General features: G+C 42.0%; 2 protein-coding genes across 2 annotated transcripts; both read left to right on the top strand.

The window, feature by feature from the left end:
- The first annotated feature begins 154 nt into the window (after positions 1-154).
- On the top strand, positions 155-6,391 carry ift57 (intraflagellar transport 57 homolog (Chlamydomonas)). The gene is made up of 11 exons (XM_023965684.2): positions 155-670; positions 1,084-1,258; positions 1,371-1,489; positions 2,184-2,274; positions 2,403-2,471; positions 3,409-3,531; positions 3,646-3,717; positions 4,659-4,790; positions 4,870-4,932; positions 5,392-5,458; positions 5,570-6,391. The coding sequence occupies exons 1-11, from the start codon at positions 537-539 to the stop codon at positions 5,749-5,751; spliced, it is 1,227 nt and encodes a 408-aa protein (XP_023821452.1). The 5' UTR covers positions 155-536; the 3' UTR covers positions 5,752-6,391.
- A 2-nt stretch (positions 6,392-6,393) lies between these two features.
- Positions 6,394-16,135, top strand: tmem71 (transmembrane protein 71). Its single transcript, XM_023965688.2, has 11 exons — positions 6,394-6,615; positions 9,791-9,866; positions 10,339-10,396; positions 11,419-11,464; positions 11,648-11,857; positions 12,153-12,427; positions 12,505-12,696; positions 12,788-12,854; positions 12,937-12,998; positions 14,344-14,393; positions 14,464-16,135. Exons 2-11 carry the CDS (start codon positions 9,864-9,866, stop codon positions 14,485-14,487), a joined length of 987 nt encoding a protein of 328 aa, XP_023821456.1. The 5' UTR covers positions 6,394-6,615; positions 9,791-9,863; the 3' UTR covers positions 14,488-16,135.
- Positions 16,136-16,299: the final 164 nt, after the last annotated feature.

Raw genomic sequence — 16,299 nt, 5'->3', positions numbered from 1 at the left:
TAAATTACCTTCTTTTTTAATCTGAGATTAAGATAGTACAATCAAAATAACAGTAGAATTTCTTGCATGGTGTATTTGTGTACAAATGCCTCAGTAAATGCAAAAAGGATATTTTCATTTTAAGAACAAAATCCCAGTCCCAATATTCAGGTCCCTCTCCCGCCCTCTAGGGGGCGATGTTTGACTCTATATTCTAGCAGAAGAAGAGATCAAACTCAAGTTAGCAAACAAATCTACCAAGTTTCTTATGCTAAGGACGGAGCCCTCGAACTTGGTCACACCCATTCTGTTTTCCAGACAGTTTGAATGTTGTTTTGTTGCTGTTGAGCAAATTCTCAATGCGCATATTTAAAGTTTAAAGGGAGGAAAAAGAAATACGTGTTAAGAAAAGGGCTACTTAGCTTTCGGTTGCTAGGCAACGGGCCTACAGTCAACCTGAGCTAGCAGAGCAGCGTGTGCTAATCGAACAAACAAGGCCCCAGAAAACATTTATTTTTTTAGTGGATTTTAAAGCGGTTTGAAAAGTAGCTGGGCTCATGGCAGAGGAGGATGAGCGGGGCCCGGGAGCCGCTCACCGGATGGTGTCGGTGATGGAGGGACTGTTAGAAAAGCTCGACGCTCTGAACTACGAGGAGCTTCTGGACAAACACAACATGAAGAAAGTGTGCAGGTCAGGAACGAAACGAGCCAAATGACGGGTTTAAGCTGAATTTCAGCTCCCTGAAGACGACGTTTTGAAGCAGAACACGATAAGAAGCAGTGATGATATCTGCCGGAACAGAGCTAATAGAACAGAACCTGAGCTGGACCGTCGATTGTGTTAAATGAAAAAAACAAAGACAAAAGTTGAAAACAGCTTTGATCACATTTTGTACTTTTCCCGAGCACTAAATCTTTATTTTTATACAATTTTAAATCAATTTTAAATACACTTAAGAAAATAGCAGTAAGTCTACAAATAAATGCCTAAAGTGTAATACATCTTTCCAGACTGCTTATTATTGAAGTTGTCTTCCTAAATGTGTTTCATTTCAAACATGATCTGATCTTGTGATTCATGTATCTTCTTCCTTCTCTTCCCAGGCACTACTTTGTCTCCAACTCCCACCTGTCCTCCAATCCGGGTGAGCAGTTTTACATGTTCACCATCATCGCTGCCTGGCTCATCAACGTGGCAGGGAGGCCGTTCACCGAACCCCGGGAGCACGACGAGCCCAACGCCACCGTGTCCAACATCCTGGCGGAGCTGAGAGCCTTTGTGAGCTGCTGTTTCACATGCAGATGATCCAATATGTCCCTTTCTGTGTGACTTAGACTCTGATCTCAGATGTGTGAGGACGACCTCTGACTGTGACCCTGGTGGGTTTCAGGGCGTAAAGGTGGACTTCCCTCCCTCCAAATTGAAGACGGGCTCAGGCGAGCACGTCTGCTTGGTGTTGGACCGACTGGCCGACGAGGCTTTGAAGAGGAGAAACTTCTCCTTCAAAAGGTGCTTCTGCTCTGCTTTACGCTGGGACATCTTTTGGGCCAGACACGGGTTCTAGGCTGGTACTGGAGCCAGTTCAAGACTGGAATGAATGAAGCAGTTTTACAGCTGCAAGGTTGGAGTGTCTTTCTTCTTGGGTCCCAACAATACCGGTTGTGGTCAGAAGTCAGTTTGGTTAAGTTCAGGCCGCCACACCTTAAAGATCTCCGATTAAAATTGTGTTTGTGGTGTTTTTAATGTTTTGTGGCATTTTTCTCATTATAGAAGACCTATATGAAGAAAGTAAAGCATAAAATGACCTTCCTGAAGCTGCAATATGGCTCCCCATATTTTGTTGTACCGGTGATGTTAGGTTGGGGATGTGAGGGACTGTAAGCTAGTGGAAGAGAGTGTAAAACAAAGGGATGATGGGAAATGAGGACAGGCTTTCTCTGCCCCAATAGTCCCCCCCACAACTTAAAGGTGTATTTCTAATGAACTGTTGCTGCTCTGCAGAAACGATATCCTAGTAAAGGACACTTTTTTTTTTTTAATTTTGGCTAAAATCTGCACCATCATAATTAAAAAAACACTGGGGGACACTTTTACAGTACATCAGATAGATCACTGTGGTGGGACTTTACAGATTTGACAACAGCGAGGCCTCACTGGCTGCTCCAGTTTGAGATGAAGTGTTCTTCTCCCTCCTCCCCTTTAGGCCAGATTACCCGTCAGAAACCCCGGAGGAAGAGTCGATGCTGGAGGACGATGCAGAAGTCACACTCAGCACAGCAGAGGAGGAAATATTGGTCAGCACTTCACAGAGAAAAATGCTGACAGCTTATTTCAACGCCGCTTTTGCAAAAACTGGTGTCCTTTTTGTTTTTCATTCTTGTATTTGATTTTTTAAAAGATTGTTTTCTAATTGTGACTTCAGGAGGAAGATGAGGATGAGGAGGAAATTGCGATGGATCTGGAGTCTCTGAAGTTGCGGAACTTCCACAATGTGAGAAAAACTTGTCTTTATACAGACAAGAGAGAGCACTCCCATTGACTGTAGATGAGAGCTGGACTGAGTGACTCCGCCCCCCCCCCCCCCCCCCCCTCGCGTTCCTAATAGGAAGGACCCGCTGGCTCCAAGAAGCCAAAGACTTCCATCGATAAATAAACAACTCTTACTCAGTCATTCTATGTGTCAGGATGACCATTATTGCTCTGATACCTTTTTAATATGTTCTTCATAATCCAAATTTTTTCCCTCTGATATTTCTTCTATGATTCAATTTATTCAAGTTATAAACCGACCAATCAGGTGCCTCAATAAAAGCATGTGTCCTGACATTGAACGTTCAAAACGTTTGACAGATTCTCCCGAGCCGGCTTTAAAGTGCTAGGGGTGTGGACTTCCACAAGCTCACTCCTGATTGGCGAGAGTGGTTGCCATAGAAATGATGACTTTGATCGATTCGGTCCTACCACTCTGACGTCCTTTGGTTTCAACGTGGCGGCATCCGTTATGCAAAAAAAAAAAGGCGACTGAATTGACTTCTTTTGGTTGGGGCTGGAAGTGAGGCATTTTCTACCACAGGGGTGGGCAATTCCAGGCCTCGAGGGCCGGTGTGTCTGCATGATTTCAAGATAGCCTTTCCCTACTCATGGCTGATTACCTGGTTCAGGTGTGTCCAGCCAATAATCTTGCCCTACTCATGACTGATTACCTGGTTCAGGTGTGTCCAGCCAATTAGAACATGCCAGAGCAGGGTATGCTGGAAAACATGCAGGAATGCGGCCCTCAGTGCCCACCTCTGTTCTACCAGGTGGCTCATAGAAAGACGTCTCACTAGCTTAGTCCAGTTCTCACACACTCAATGGTCAGATCCTTCACAGAGGCTGTTCCTCTCAGAGAGGAGTCGAGCTCTTAAACCAGACCTACTGTCTGACAGGAACCAGAACTGTCATCCAAACCCGAGGAGATCTTGGAGGCGACTGTGGATGCTGCAGAGTGGAACCTGGAGGTGGAGAGAGTCATACCACACCTGAAAGTCACCATCAGGAACGACAATAAGGTTCAAACGGAGGATTTCTATCTACTAGCTGTCAGCGCTGAGGCCAGTTTTCTGCTTTAACATAACGCTCTTTCCCATCATGCCGTGGTGTGTTGCTTTTTCCGTTTTCTGCAGGACTGGAGGGTCCACCTGGAGCAGATGCATCAGTACCAAGACAAAATCGACTCCCTGTTCAAAGAGTCCAAGGTTCGTTCACAGACTGTAGAAGAACCGAGCCATACTGCTGACAAAGTCCAAAAGGTTCTGATCAGACCAGAGACCAGGACTCATGACACACCAGATCAGACCAGAGACCAGGACTCATGACACACCAGATCAGACCAGAGACCAGGACTCATGACACACCAGATCTGGCTGCACCACACTTTGGAAAACAAACCCCAGAGTCACATACAGTTCAGACTGAGATCCTTGTGTGTCCTTGGAGTAAACTAGGGCTGTAACGATTCCTTTTAATGACGATTCGATTCATCTCATCATTTGTGGTTTCTGATACGTTTCATTGTTGATATTAGTTTCTTTTGAACGATCCGATTCACCGACCTAAAATCGATCCAGGACATCTTTAGCCAAAAATGTAACCAGTGTGACTCAGAGATGAATACCTGGCTACCGAAAAGGGCAGGTGAAGTTTTTCCACATTCTGTGGATTTCTTGCAAGATAATCGAGTGTAAATTAAATATGTAAACAAACAAACAAGAAATGATGGAAAATTCATTCACGTTTTAGTTTGATAAAAATTCAGCCCACTGTTGTTTTTCCACATCACAATAACACAAACGGAACAATATTAGAGCATTCTTCCACACTGAATGGTCACATGACTTTGAGTCTTTCCACACATTGGACTGGAATGATGGGCTGATCATTTCATGCTGACATCACATGTGTGTTGTTCTGTGTTATCCTTAGTTGTTTTAACATTATAGTAAAAGAAAGCTACCATGTCTCAATCCAAACGGTATTTTCTTTAATTTTGAAAGGATTCTATAGGTCGATTTGATTTCTATTAACAATGTGCCTTAGACAGATGGATCTGGTTGGATTGTAGGAATAGGAATCGATTCATCAATGAATCGTCACACCCCTAGAATAAACATACTTATGATCTTCTCTCTGGCTGCAGAGCTACATGGACAAGCTGCAGGAAGACATCGGAAAGACTCAGGAGAAAGTGAGCAGCAGGGAGAAGTACATCAACAACCAGCTAGAGCTTCCGGTGCAGGAGTACCGCAGCGCCCAGGCCAAACTCAGCGAGGTGCACACACACACAAACACACAAATGAGACACCTCAAAGAGTTTCAGCTGCTGACCTTATGTGATCCTCAATCTGCAGGCCAAGGAACGCTACCAACAGGCCAGTGGAGGGGTGACCGAGAGAAGCAGAGTCCTGGCTGAGGTCAGTGAACGCATCACCAAGTCAAACAAGATCATTGATTAGGATAAGCAGCAAACCAAAAGATGACTAAAGCCATTAAAACTATTTAGAAGCAGTTATTTAAAATAACTTAAGATAAAATAAACACTTTGTCATCATTCAGCTGTTGCACCATTTTTAATAACTGTAATCTTAATGACATAGCTATAAAAGTCCTGTGTTTTAACTTTGTTCTTTACTACAAAATAATCAAAATTTTTATTTTGATTGTTAAAAAATGTTAAATTGGGGTACTTGTGATAAAGTTTATCTTTATCCCTATGATGTTTTATTTTGAAACATCCAGTTTTTCTTTTTTTAGTTTTTACACACATGGAAGGTTTTTCCAATTTATCTTCCATGTGCAGTAATGCCTCTTTAAAGCTGATGAGCCCTGCAGATGCATCTCTGTGAGACCGCAGGATTGTTTCTCTGCTTCAGATCAGCGAGGAGCTGGACAAGGTGAAGCAGGAGATGGAGGAGAAGGGCAGCAGCATGTCGGATGCAGGTGAAGCAGAGGCCACTGCTGTGCGTTTGTCTTCTGTGTCTCTGCTTGCTGTGAGTCTGACCCGGGTACTTTGTGTGTGTGTGTGTGTGTGTGTGTGTGTGTGCTCCTTAGCTCCGGTGGTAAAGATCAACCAGAGTCTGACGAAGCTGAAGCAGGAGATCGTGCAGATTGACTTGAGGATCGGCGTGGTGGAGCACACCCTGCTGCAGGCCAAACTCAAGGAGAAGTCCAACATGACGCGCGACATGCACGCCACCAACATCCCTGAGCCCACTGCAGGGCCCTTCGCTTAGCAGCACTCACGGACCGGGTCAAACCGGAGCCAGTTCTGATCTGAAACAAAATGGTCGTTCTTTCAAATCAGTTACAAATGAAACATTTATTGAAATTTCAAACATTTATTTTTTTACTACCTTTAATAAACAAATAAACACACCTGAACTGCAAAAGTCTAAATCATCTGGACCCAGAAAATGTTTACATTAATTGGAGCCAAATGAACACTAGAGGTCACTGTTACTGCACTGAAATCCAAATTCGTTGAACCTTTACTTTGAAATTTTTGAAAAAACATGTACATAAACTGTAGTTTTTGTCAGAAATGACAAACATATTTAAGAAGCAGGAAAATAAATCATCGAGAAGTACAAAGAGCTGCTTTAGTGTTCTAGTAAAATGTCGAAAGAAATCCCAGTTAGTTATTTAGCAAGTTATACCAACACTTGTCAGGGCACTATTCCTGAGCCCTTATCCTGCCTTTAAAATAAACAAGGATTTTAATTTTTTTATTTTTTGCTTAGGATAGAAAATATGTTGAGACTTGCTACTGTTCAATAAATCCACTTAAATATTTCTAACTTAAACTTGGTAAGTTTGGCTTTCAATGTTCTCTGCTTTTTAACGCATGGAATAAATTTACTTTGGAGAGTCAAACCGGAAGCAGCATGTTTTTTTGTTTTTGTTTGACAGCAGCTGTTTGTTCCTTATGCGCAGGCGGGGCGTCGTCACACTGTCGGGTTTTCTAAACCATGTAATTATTTAAAAAAAATACTACAAAAGAACAGAAAAACTAAACGAAACGGAAAAAGCAAGAGATTGGCGGCTACAGGAAGATTTTCCTCCACACTTCCGCTTAGTAATCCAGAAGAAAAGCATCGGTGAGTTCATTCTTTGTTTCTGTTTTGCTGAAACTGCCCATCGAAAACTCAAAATGAGATAAATAACTCCGCAAAAGCCTTCCGCTTGACTTTAAGCTTGTTTAAAAGAAAAGTGAAATCAAAATTATATTTCAATAAACACGTTTTAAAGGTGATTAAATGATACAAAACAACCGTGTCCCTTATATTTTATAGCTTACAGAAATGTTGTGTTTATTATTTTCGTGCCTTTTTCCATACTTTATACCCTTTGCACACAGGTTTTTATGAGATATTTTAAAAACAACGTCATGGATAAATGCCGGAATTTAACTAAAAATAGTATAAAAACGTTAACTTGTCATATAAAACACAAATGGAACGCTTAGATTCATTCATTGACTAATTCAAGTGAAATAAGTCTAATAACGAGAGTTAAAACAAACTAAATATTTATAACCTAAATCTGAAAATTAATTCTTACATTGTGTTGAATTAGTGAAATGTTTTTTCCATGTATTTTATTTATTATTATTATTGTATATATATTTTACATTAACTTCACGTTGGAGATGCTCAGATGGTCCTGCGGGAGGCTTTACGCTGAAGCTGCTGGTGGAGGTGAAATGGTTTGGTCCATGTCTGTGTTTCCTGCTACGCGTTTTCCTCCAGCATCAGCAACTGAAATAAGACTGCTGCTGCAAGGCATGCTGGGAAACCCAGACTGGGAAGAGCCCAATGTGTCACACATGGGGGGGGGGTCATAAAAAAAAATCATCTGAGAGCCCCAGAAGTCAACTGAATACCATCGAATTCATATTCAGCAAATCAGACACGAACTAGAGAGAATCAATAAAAATGCAAACGTTTTGTTTTTTAATCTGCCTGTATGTGTTTTCCCCAGGGCTCCTAGATGTTTTACAGCTGAAGAAAGCTTTGTTTGAGCCTGTTTTTAACCAAACATGCCTGAGCATAAAGCGGAAGCTTTTGTTGTGAAAATCTGCCTGTTTGCTTTTAGCATTGAAACATTTTCGGAGCAGACAATAGAGCTTCAGGAAAAAGGCACACAAACAGGCATCTGTGTGTCAGGATGGGAAGATTTTTCAGGAAACAAACGTTTGGTTTGGGTTTTTTAAATTTTTTCTTAATCTAAATTTAGCTGATCAAAGCAAAAAAAAAAAAAAAACTCAAGCAAGGGGGCACTGAACTCTTAATGTTTTGAGCAACCATCTGTCTTCACAGCAGGGGTAAACCAAAGCTTCACAAAGCTTCTGAATCCTCTTCAACATACAGCAGAGTTTATCATTTCAGACCCCACAGAATAAGACAGACTTAAAACTGAAACAAGGCGATGAGGAAAGTTAACGGTTAGTTCATAGAGGGCATGGAATGAACGTGTACAGCCTTTCAAAATCCACCCATGACGACCATCTGAAGTCCTTCACTCCCCACTGCTTAGCACACTACATACAGCATTCACCATTTATTTTAGTGGTGTCTGACTCTACAATTGCAAAATCTACTTCAACAAGTGAGTAACATCATACTACAAATTTTAAAATATATATCTACAAAGACAGTAGGCCATAGCAACCATCAAGATGTTGACACCTCTTGGGTTAAAGTGTATATGTGGCAGATTTTGTGGCTCGACATCAAAGTACATTTCTAAATATTCCATAGCAACCAGTGTTTACACAAGCCACGCCCACCCAAATGAGTCAAAAATGATTAAAAAAACAAAACAACACAGGAAGACGTCCTCCATGGAGAACTGTTTTTAACTTAATCTGTTTAACTTTCTTTCAGATCATCAAAAAATTAAAATGCTTAATTTATTTAAACTGACACTGACAGTTTTAAGGCCCGTTCACACCGGGACGAATTTCACCGGCGATTTTCGCCGACGTTTAACGCCTCGTGACTAAACAAAGGGCACCAATGTGAGTGTGCACACCGACGCGAAAAAATGCCACGCGCCAAAGCGTCAAAAAAAAAAAACGCCTCGGGTTCGTTTTTTTTTTTTGACGCGTCGCATCGAAATCTATTCGACCAATGAGAATGGAGCTTTTGCACACGTGTCTGGAGCTTCTGAAGTTACAGTAAAACACAACTTGGGGGCGCTCAAACACAAAACTGCCTTGCTGAGCACACATACCAGCGAAGAAGATAGACGCCAAGTAGCGTCTACACTGCCGCGAAGAAATAATGACGGACATTCTAAAATATCCCCGAACCAAGCACCAGTTGGAGCTACTGGTGCTTGAAATATTCATGTTTTCTTTTTATTATTCTGACAAGCACGTAAATACTTGCTCTCTTCTTCTGAGTGAAAAGCGACTTTAAGAAGCGTAAAGTTGCGCAGCGCCACCTTGTGTACAGGAGTATTTCTGTTTACATTAAGCGCCATCTAATGTCAGGGAATGAAATTGCATGTTCACTTGGCTCATCGTCAGCGAAAATCGCCTGGGTGTGAACACAAAAAACGTGGCGAATAACGCCTGGCGAATATTCGTCCCGGTGTGTACGGGCCTTAACACTGACAGACAAGTTCTCTGATCTCTGGATTTGCCTCTAGGTGGCGCCCTCAGTACAAACACTTGTTTTGTAATGAGACATGCCTGTTGAGATGTGGATGACTACAATAACTGTCTTTTATCTTTTTAATTTTTGAGAACTGAAATTTAAATGGTTGTCATGGCGACGTTCTAACTGGCGTTGGGTCCACGACTTCATAAGACAAAATGTTTCACAATTCTGGCAATTTGACCCAATTTGGACACATTTGTGTAATTTTCAAGTTAAGGCAAACTTTTTTTCTTTTCTTTAAAAAGTTTAAATAATTACGTGAGTTTACAGCATTTAAACTCAAAGAGTGAAAAAATGTATCATTAGAAATGTTGTTTTTTTTCAGTAGAAAATCCTTTGACAACAGAAACTGGCTGTGTCCTAAAATAAGTGACTAAACCTGCAGGAAGAGATCATGTGTACAGAGTGACAGTTCGTCAGAAGATAAACTCATGTTTCCTCTCTAAAAATACATCAAGTCAAATCAAACACTGTAAATGGGTTGTAATGAATAAGGAAGGAGGCGTCTCTGGCCCTGCAGTCAGTGGTCGGCGGCGTTCTCCGGAGTGAAGGAAGGGTTAACAGGAAGCTCCGAGTCACAGCTCCTCTTTCTGTTGTTCTTCTGCAGTCGGCTCTGCTGCAGGATGTGAGAAAACCTCCTCAGAAAAGTCTGAAAACTGATCCCAGCTGGAGCCGCTTTGATGGTGAGACTCACAACCAACTTTTTTCTCTGTTTATTTTAAACCTTCAGCTCTACTTAAGTGTGGATTAGATTTAAATCCAGTAATCTCTGAACTTCTCAGACGTTTGACTGTAAAAGGATTAACAGGAACAGATCTTTTAGCGTTTGAAAGAGAATCCCCTTTAGATTTTTGTGTTTATTCAAACTTTTCTCACTAAGTTGTACGTCCACTGCCAGCTCGCTGTCGTTTCTTATCATATTCTGTGTAGACCTGCTAAAAAAAAACATCCTTACAAGATAGTTTTACCCAACCTGAAGAAGAAAACTCATTGAAGCTGTAAATATGCTTCAGTCCTCATCTGAGAAACCCTAACTTTAGTGAAATAGATGCTTTCAAACTCAACGGTCAAAAGCTCTCACTCTGGTTAGAAAGCAGAGAAAAGTGTTTTTCCCTCTCTCACCAGCAGGTGTCGTGTTTATGATGTCTTTCACAGAGAAACAGGCGGGACGCCCAGAACAACATGGCTCTGTTCTTCTCTGGAGCCGTTACAAGTACGTCACCGTCCGACCCCTGAACAGACTCACACTCAGAAACACACGGCAGAGAGTCGGAGCACCGCCTCACGGACGGACAACCTTTTTAAACATTTCACAACAATGTGTTGCATCTCCTTCCCTCCGCTTCAGAATCCGTGGGAATTTGGTGAATTCCCAAAACGGATGAAGAGTTACGGTAGTTGAAAATATGTAAGCGGTGGAGCTAAAGCTCTGGTGTTAAAGTCCCACTTCCATCATCTTTTGATCTATTGTAAAAGCTCCCAGTGGTCTTTTAATCATGATTATGCTGTTTTTAGGCAAATTCAAAAAAGCTGTGTCGTCTTTTTAGGACCTAGTTTCTGCAGAGCAGTATGTGGCGGGACCGGAGTAGCCTCATTTTTTCTCTTTTGCTTGTTCAATTAATGCCTAATAATCAAAACAATTTGATTTAGTTTATTGTGTGAAGTATCAACATATCAGATGGTGTTGACTGGTGGAACCAGAAGGTCTGTCTGCATTCACACTGAAGTGAGTCCAGATGCATGGGAACCAGGAACCTCCTTTTCTAAAGGACCAGAGTTCTCTTGTTTGGTCCGAACTTAAATTCCGGTCCACACCTGATTAAACTCAAAGAACGTTTGGATCGACTACGGCTCAATGCATCTGGGAATCCTCCTGACTGACATTTCAAAGACGCGTTTGGATTTTTAGTCGATTTAATTAGAGGGAAATGATCCAAATGAAAGTCTAAAGTCCAATTTGAGCTGCAGGGATTTTTGTGATCCACTAAGTTGGACTGACATGTCCATCATGATGTGGAGCGAGCATCAACATGCAAAGCACATGTTTGATTCCAATTGGCCACTGTAGAATTATCAGCATTTAACCTTCCCTCTGCCACAGCGAGGCTCTCCAACTGTCAGCTGGCTGCTCTGTCATCACCATTCACTCAGACACCCCCACCCCCCCATTCCAGCGCCGGCCTCTGGAATGCGCCCCTGCTAACTCTGCTGACTGTTCTCACGCTTGTCTTTCAGGCTCTCCAATAAAACGGAGGCTGCGCAGCTCCCAGTCCTGCCTCAGGTAATCTGCTGTGTCACTGAACATCTCCAGCTCATAATCAATCAGCTAAAGTTACATCTTGATTTCAGAATAAAAGCATCTCCAGACTTTTCTCCAGAAACAGATTTCAGCACCAAACGACGCCGCCTTGATCACATGTGTTTGTGTTTTGGGTTGGCATCAGTTTCTCCTCTTCCTCCGCAGCCTCGACCAGTCCCTCCTCTCCCCCGACTCCTCCTACATCTGTTACTCCTCGGCCGACAGCAGCCGGCCCTGCAGCTGCCGCCGTTCGCCGCGCCTCCTCACCAACGGCTACTACGCCGTGACGGAGGACAGCTTTTCGTGGGACGAGGACGGGAACGTGTCGCTGACGCCCTGCAAGGCCAGCGTGTCCTACAAGGAGAACCACGTGAGGTGAGTCATGCAGCAGCCGCAGCTGCAAAGCCCTCACCTCTGAGTTCATCGGGCCCTCAGGGCCGGCGGTGATGTCATTCAACGCAGTTGCTAGGCGACGCTCTGTTTTTTAGCGTCAACACTGGAGACTGGGATTTTTCTGAGCTCCAATCAAAGACTCGGAGACGGTTTACACAGCTGTCTGTACGATCTTCTGTCAATTTCATGTATTTATTTTGTGTGGTCATTTTCTTTACATGTCTGTCCAAATTTCATGACATCGCTGAAATGCAGCTGATGCTTTCGGGTTCTGCAGGGTTTTCCGGCGCCGGCGCCGCAGACTGCGCCGCTCTCTGGTCCAGCTGCTGAGCGATGTGACGGAGAGCTGCCAGTCCTGGTTCGATCAGAACGTCTTCGGAGGCCTGTACACAACCAACCATCAGCAGGACCATGACAAAGACCCAGACCTGGATCCCCACCGGGATCTTAGTTTTTCGTGGAGCGGTGGGTTGGGCTCCGCCCCACTGGACGAGTCTCTGTGGTCAGAACCACACAGCACCATGCTGGACGACAGCTGCAGCTTCACCTATGGTCAGAATCTGAGCCCTTAACATGCTTAGACTCTATGAATTGAAACTAAACATCCTCGATTTTTTTCCCCCCCTAAGACCTGACAGAAGCCCCGCCCCCTCATGGTAAAGAAGCCACGCCCCCAAAGCTGCTCATCCAGGAGGAAATTTGTTCTGAAATCAGTCAATCAAAAGAGCGGTTCATCCGCTCTGTGGGCGGACTCGCCGAGGTCCCGCCTCCTCTTTCGTTCGTCAGCAGCTGCTGCTGTCAGGCAGCACCTGAGCCCATAGGTAAGCCCCGCCCACCCAAACCTAAACCAATATGTTTGGGAGAGTCTGACCTGTCAGAATTAAAGCACATCTTGGCATGTTTTTGTCTTAGGGATCACCATGACGGCCTTCCTCCTGCTCATCCTCACCATCTTCATCTTCACGTCTCTGTTCTCGGGGTGAGTCTGAAACCTTCAATGAAGCTTTTGGATATTTAGATGAAGCTGCTGAGCTGACCGTCTCACTGGGTCTCACCTGTAGGTGTCTGTGGTTCAGCGGCGCCGTGGCCTCAGTCGTCTTCATGAGCGCAGCCGCCTTCATGTGTGAGTATCTGAGCCCCCCCCCCCAAAATCTGTTCTGAAAGAATAAAGCAAACTAACACAAGGAAACTAAAACTCAGCATAAACAACTCCCCCATTAATGAAATAAGGACATTCCTGCCTATGCAGATTCTCCTACTGCAATCCAAATCCACACATTGATGAAGGTGCACCAACAAACGCAGCATCCTTAAAGTTCCACTCTGATCATCTTTCATTTATTGTAGAAGCGTCCCCGCTGGTCTCCTATGTGTCTTATAACGCTGTTAGTCCAATCAAAAAACCTGGAACTGCAGAGTTCATTAGAAATTCACCTGTGAGTGTGGGCAGGACTCTTGGTGCAGGGCAACCCCAACCCCCCTTTCCGTCATTCTTAACTGAGAGCTCTCTGTTTACATTCTCTCCTGTTAGCTTAGCTTACAGCCCGTCAAATAACCACAACCTAACATTAGCGGTGCAACAAAAAATGGCAATATTGAAGCTATCCAGCCGTACAGGACAGTTATGATGCAGATTCCAGCTCAGACGAGGAAAACAGAGACGTTCATTGATCGATTCGTCTGCATGTGCATCAGAATGGAGCGGAGCAGGGAGGAGCTTGTGGCCCGCCCAGCGTACATTCCACCGCATAAATAATCTTTTTTTCAAACTGCATTATTTTTCATTTGCTCCTGATACACAACGACTTAAATGCAGTTTTAAGCTGAATTTTCTTCATAAATGTCCTCCATCGTGAGAAAAATGCCACAAGAATAGGTTAGAAAAAATCTTTTCAGTGGAATGGGTTCTTAAAAACCCCCCACAAAACTGAACCAGGTTCACAGAAACTGTCGAGGCTCACACAGTAACTATTGTCAGTTACCCAGCATGCTTTATTGTTTATTTAATGTGTTTTAACATATTTATGATGAACCTTCAGACCATTTTTATAGAATTTTAGTTTCTGCAGAAAAAATTCCTAGAAACTTTATTATTATTTTTTTTTTTTACAAAGTAGTTCATTTGGAATGATGGTTTTAGGATTTTTTCTCTAAACTGTTTGATGTTAAATACTAATGAGCGACAGTGGCGATCACAGGGGAAGCTTTTAAACTTTCATGGAAATTTCAATCAGTTAGCCACAAAATGTTCATTTTATTGATTTTTGACCATTAGAAAACAATAAAAAATGTTTTATAATCTCTCAACTGTTATTTTAAAATACTGAATTTGTTTATGTTGCTTTTTTAGGTTTTTAAATAGATTCTATTGTGTTTATTAATTTATTTATTATGCATCAAAATAAGGGATCAGATGGATTCAACACATTTCAGCCCAACATTTTTCTGAACTGCGGTGTCTGTTTCAGTCCTTTCAAAGTCTGGGCCGATGGGCGAGTGGAGGAGGGCGAAGACAGAGGTGAGCGCGACCCTGAACTCTTTAGAGCTTCTGCCGACTCAGCAGCTTCAACCCATCCTCTGTTTCTCAGGACATCACATCCAGGAACGAGTGAGGACAGACGTCTGCTCATCTGCGGACAGCGGGAACGCTCTGATGGGACTTCACGGGGAGGATGAGGAGTTGTTGTGTCTCTTTTTGTTTGCATGTAAGTTGCACTTAAAGGGCAAAAAAGTTCTGGAAGTTTTCACCTCAATCAGCGTCCAGACATGGGCCAAGAGGAGAAGCAGCGGGATGTGACGCAGAAAGAGCTCAAAGACTGAATTAAAGCAGCTCAGAGAAGCTCATGTCAAACACAGCCAAGTGTATCTTCTGGGGTTCGGGCTTGAAAGTTGCTTTTTGGGCGTCCAAAGTGACCAAACGTCAGGGAAACGTCGACTCAGCCTGCTTTCCAATCTGAGCTGAGACTTTTTCTACAAACCAAATGCACAAAAACTTCCTGGATGTTACTTGTTTTCACAAACAAAGCCTTTTTTTTAGTAGACAGAAATTAAATGGAGAGATTTAAAGAGAAAAAAAAGCAAGACAGTTTTACTCCTGTTTATTATTTAAAGATAAAAAATCCTGACCTCTGCCTTTATGCTTTTGGATTGTTTCTCCACATTTACGCTTTTATTTTGAAACAATTCCATCTTGACAGAAGCAATAACTTCTAAAAAAAAAAAACCCGCAAGTTACAGCTGGAAGTTTTTTTCTAGACAAAAAAAAGTAATGCTAGTCTCAAATGATGAAAAATCAGAAGAGCTGAGTTCAGGTTTTTCTGTTGGCTTGCTTCCGCTCTTCTCCCTGTTTGTGTTATTGTCCATTTAGACCAGAAAAGCATTTAAATCTTTAATTTTTCAATCTCCAGAATCATTTTTTCACCTGTCAGTCAACAATTTGATCTACAGTATCTATTAGAATGTGTTAGTATTATAAGATAATGGATTGAAACTGCAGCATCAGGAGCTAGAGATCATTATAAAGTGCCAAATGTCTTTCATACCACATCACATCTTTCTAAACAAAAAACATCAAATCTAAATGTTCTAAAAATATCTCTGCTTTGTGTTTAACGTTGCACCTACTAACATCCGTATAATCAACAATTTTCTGCCTCGTGTTTCTTTTTAAAATCAGTTTTTTGTAGAAGACTCAGAGATCAGTTTTAACCTGCTGCCCCCTGGTGGCCTGAATCCAACAGTGCAGGTAAAAAAAAACAATTTGTTTGAAGTAAAAATGAAAAAAAAAGTGTTAAATGGACAGAAAGTGGATGAAAAAAAACTGTCAAAATAACACATTTAAAAATAGATTCACCAGATTTTTCTTCTTGTGTAGCACTGAACATCCTTTGTTTATATTTTTTTAATTGACGGCACTTGTTTCCAAAGTCGGAAATGTGAGACTCTACTGAAGTGGCACTTAATATTATTATTATTAATAATTTGCAGATGTTTTTAAATATTTCAGCTTTGAATCCTACAGCTATATCTTTAACTAAAAGCTATCAGGACTAAAAAGGGTAGATAAATAAAAAGGGTTATTAGAGCGAGGATGAAGTCCTCCTTTATTGATCGCTGCATGGCGATGAGGAAATGACTTTTTTGTGGATTTTAAAGATTTAACTTTCACATTTTCTAAGCACTTGTAGCTTTTATGTGTGTTAGTAAACATTTGTACTTTAAGTGAACAATTAAGCAATTAAATTCATTTCTAAAACCAAATGAGACATTTCTGTTACGTTTTTTAAGTTCCTTTTAATACTTTTTATTATTTTATATTTTGCAGAAAAGCCTTGAAGACTTGGTACAAAACAAAGTTTTTTGGCTCTTTTTACATATTTTGGAATTTCAACTTTTCCCCCTAATTTTAAATTTGAGCCTAGTTT

Source organism: Oryzias latipes, chromosome 17, assembly GCF_053564925.1.
Source record: "Oryzias latipes strain Hd-rR chromosome 17, Olatipes_Hd-rR_3.1".
In the NCBI taxonomy this organism is placed as follows: Eukaryota; Metazoa; Chordata; class Actinopteri; order Beloniformes; family Adrianichthyidae; genus Oryzias; species Oryzias latipes.
This window is presented reverse-complemented; position numbering and strand designations above follow the sequence as displayed.

Bases quoted from the DNA above. Each gene is read 5' to 3' on its own strand.
- ift57 (XM_023965684.2), top strand. From the start codon at position 537: ATGGCAGAGGAGGATGAGCGGGGCCCGGGAGCCGCTCACCGGATGGTG. The intron at 4,791-4,869 runs GTGCACACACAC...CTCAATCTGCAG, and splicing joins CCCAGGCCAAACTCAGCGAG to GCCAAGGAACGCTACCAACA. The intron at 4,933-5,391 runs GTCAGTGAACGC...TCTCTGCTTCAG, and splicing joins GAAGCAGAGTCCTGGCTGAG to ATCAGCGAGGAGCTGGACAA.
- tmem71 (XM_023965688.2), top strand. The intron at 10,397-11,418 runs GTACGTCACCGT...CTTGTCTTTCAG, and splicing joins CTTCTCTGGAGCCGTTACAA to GCTCTCCAATAAAACGGAGG. The intron at 12,999-14,343 runs GTGAGTATCTGA...TGTCTGTTTCAG, and splicing joins GAGCGCAGCCGCCTTCATGT to TCCTTTCAAAGTCTGGGCCG.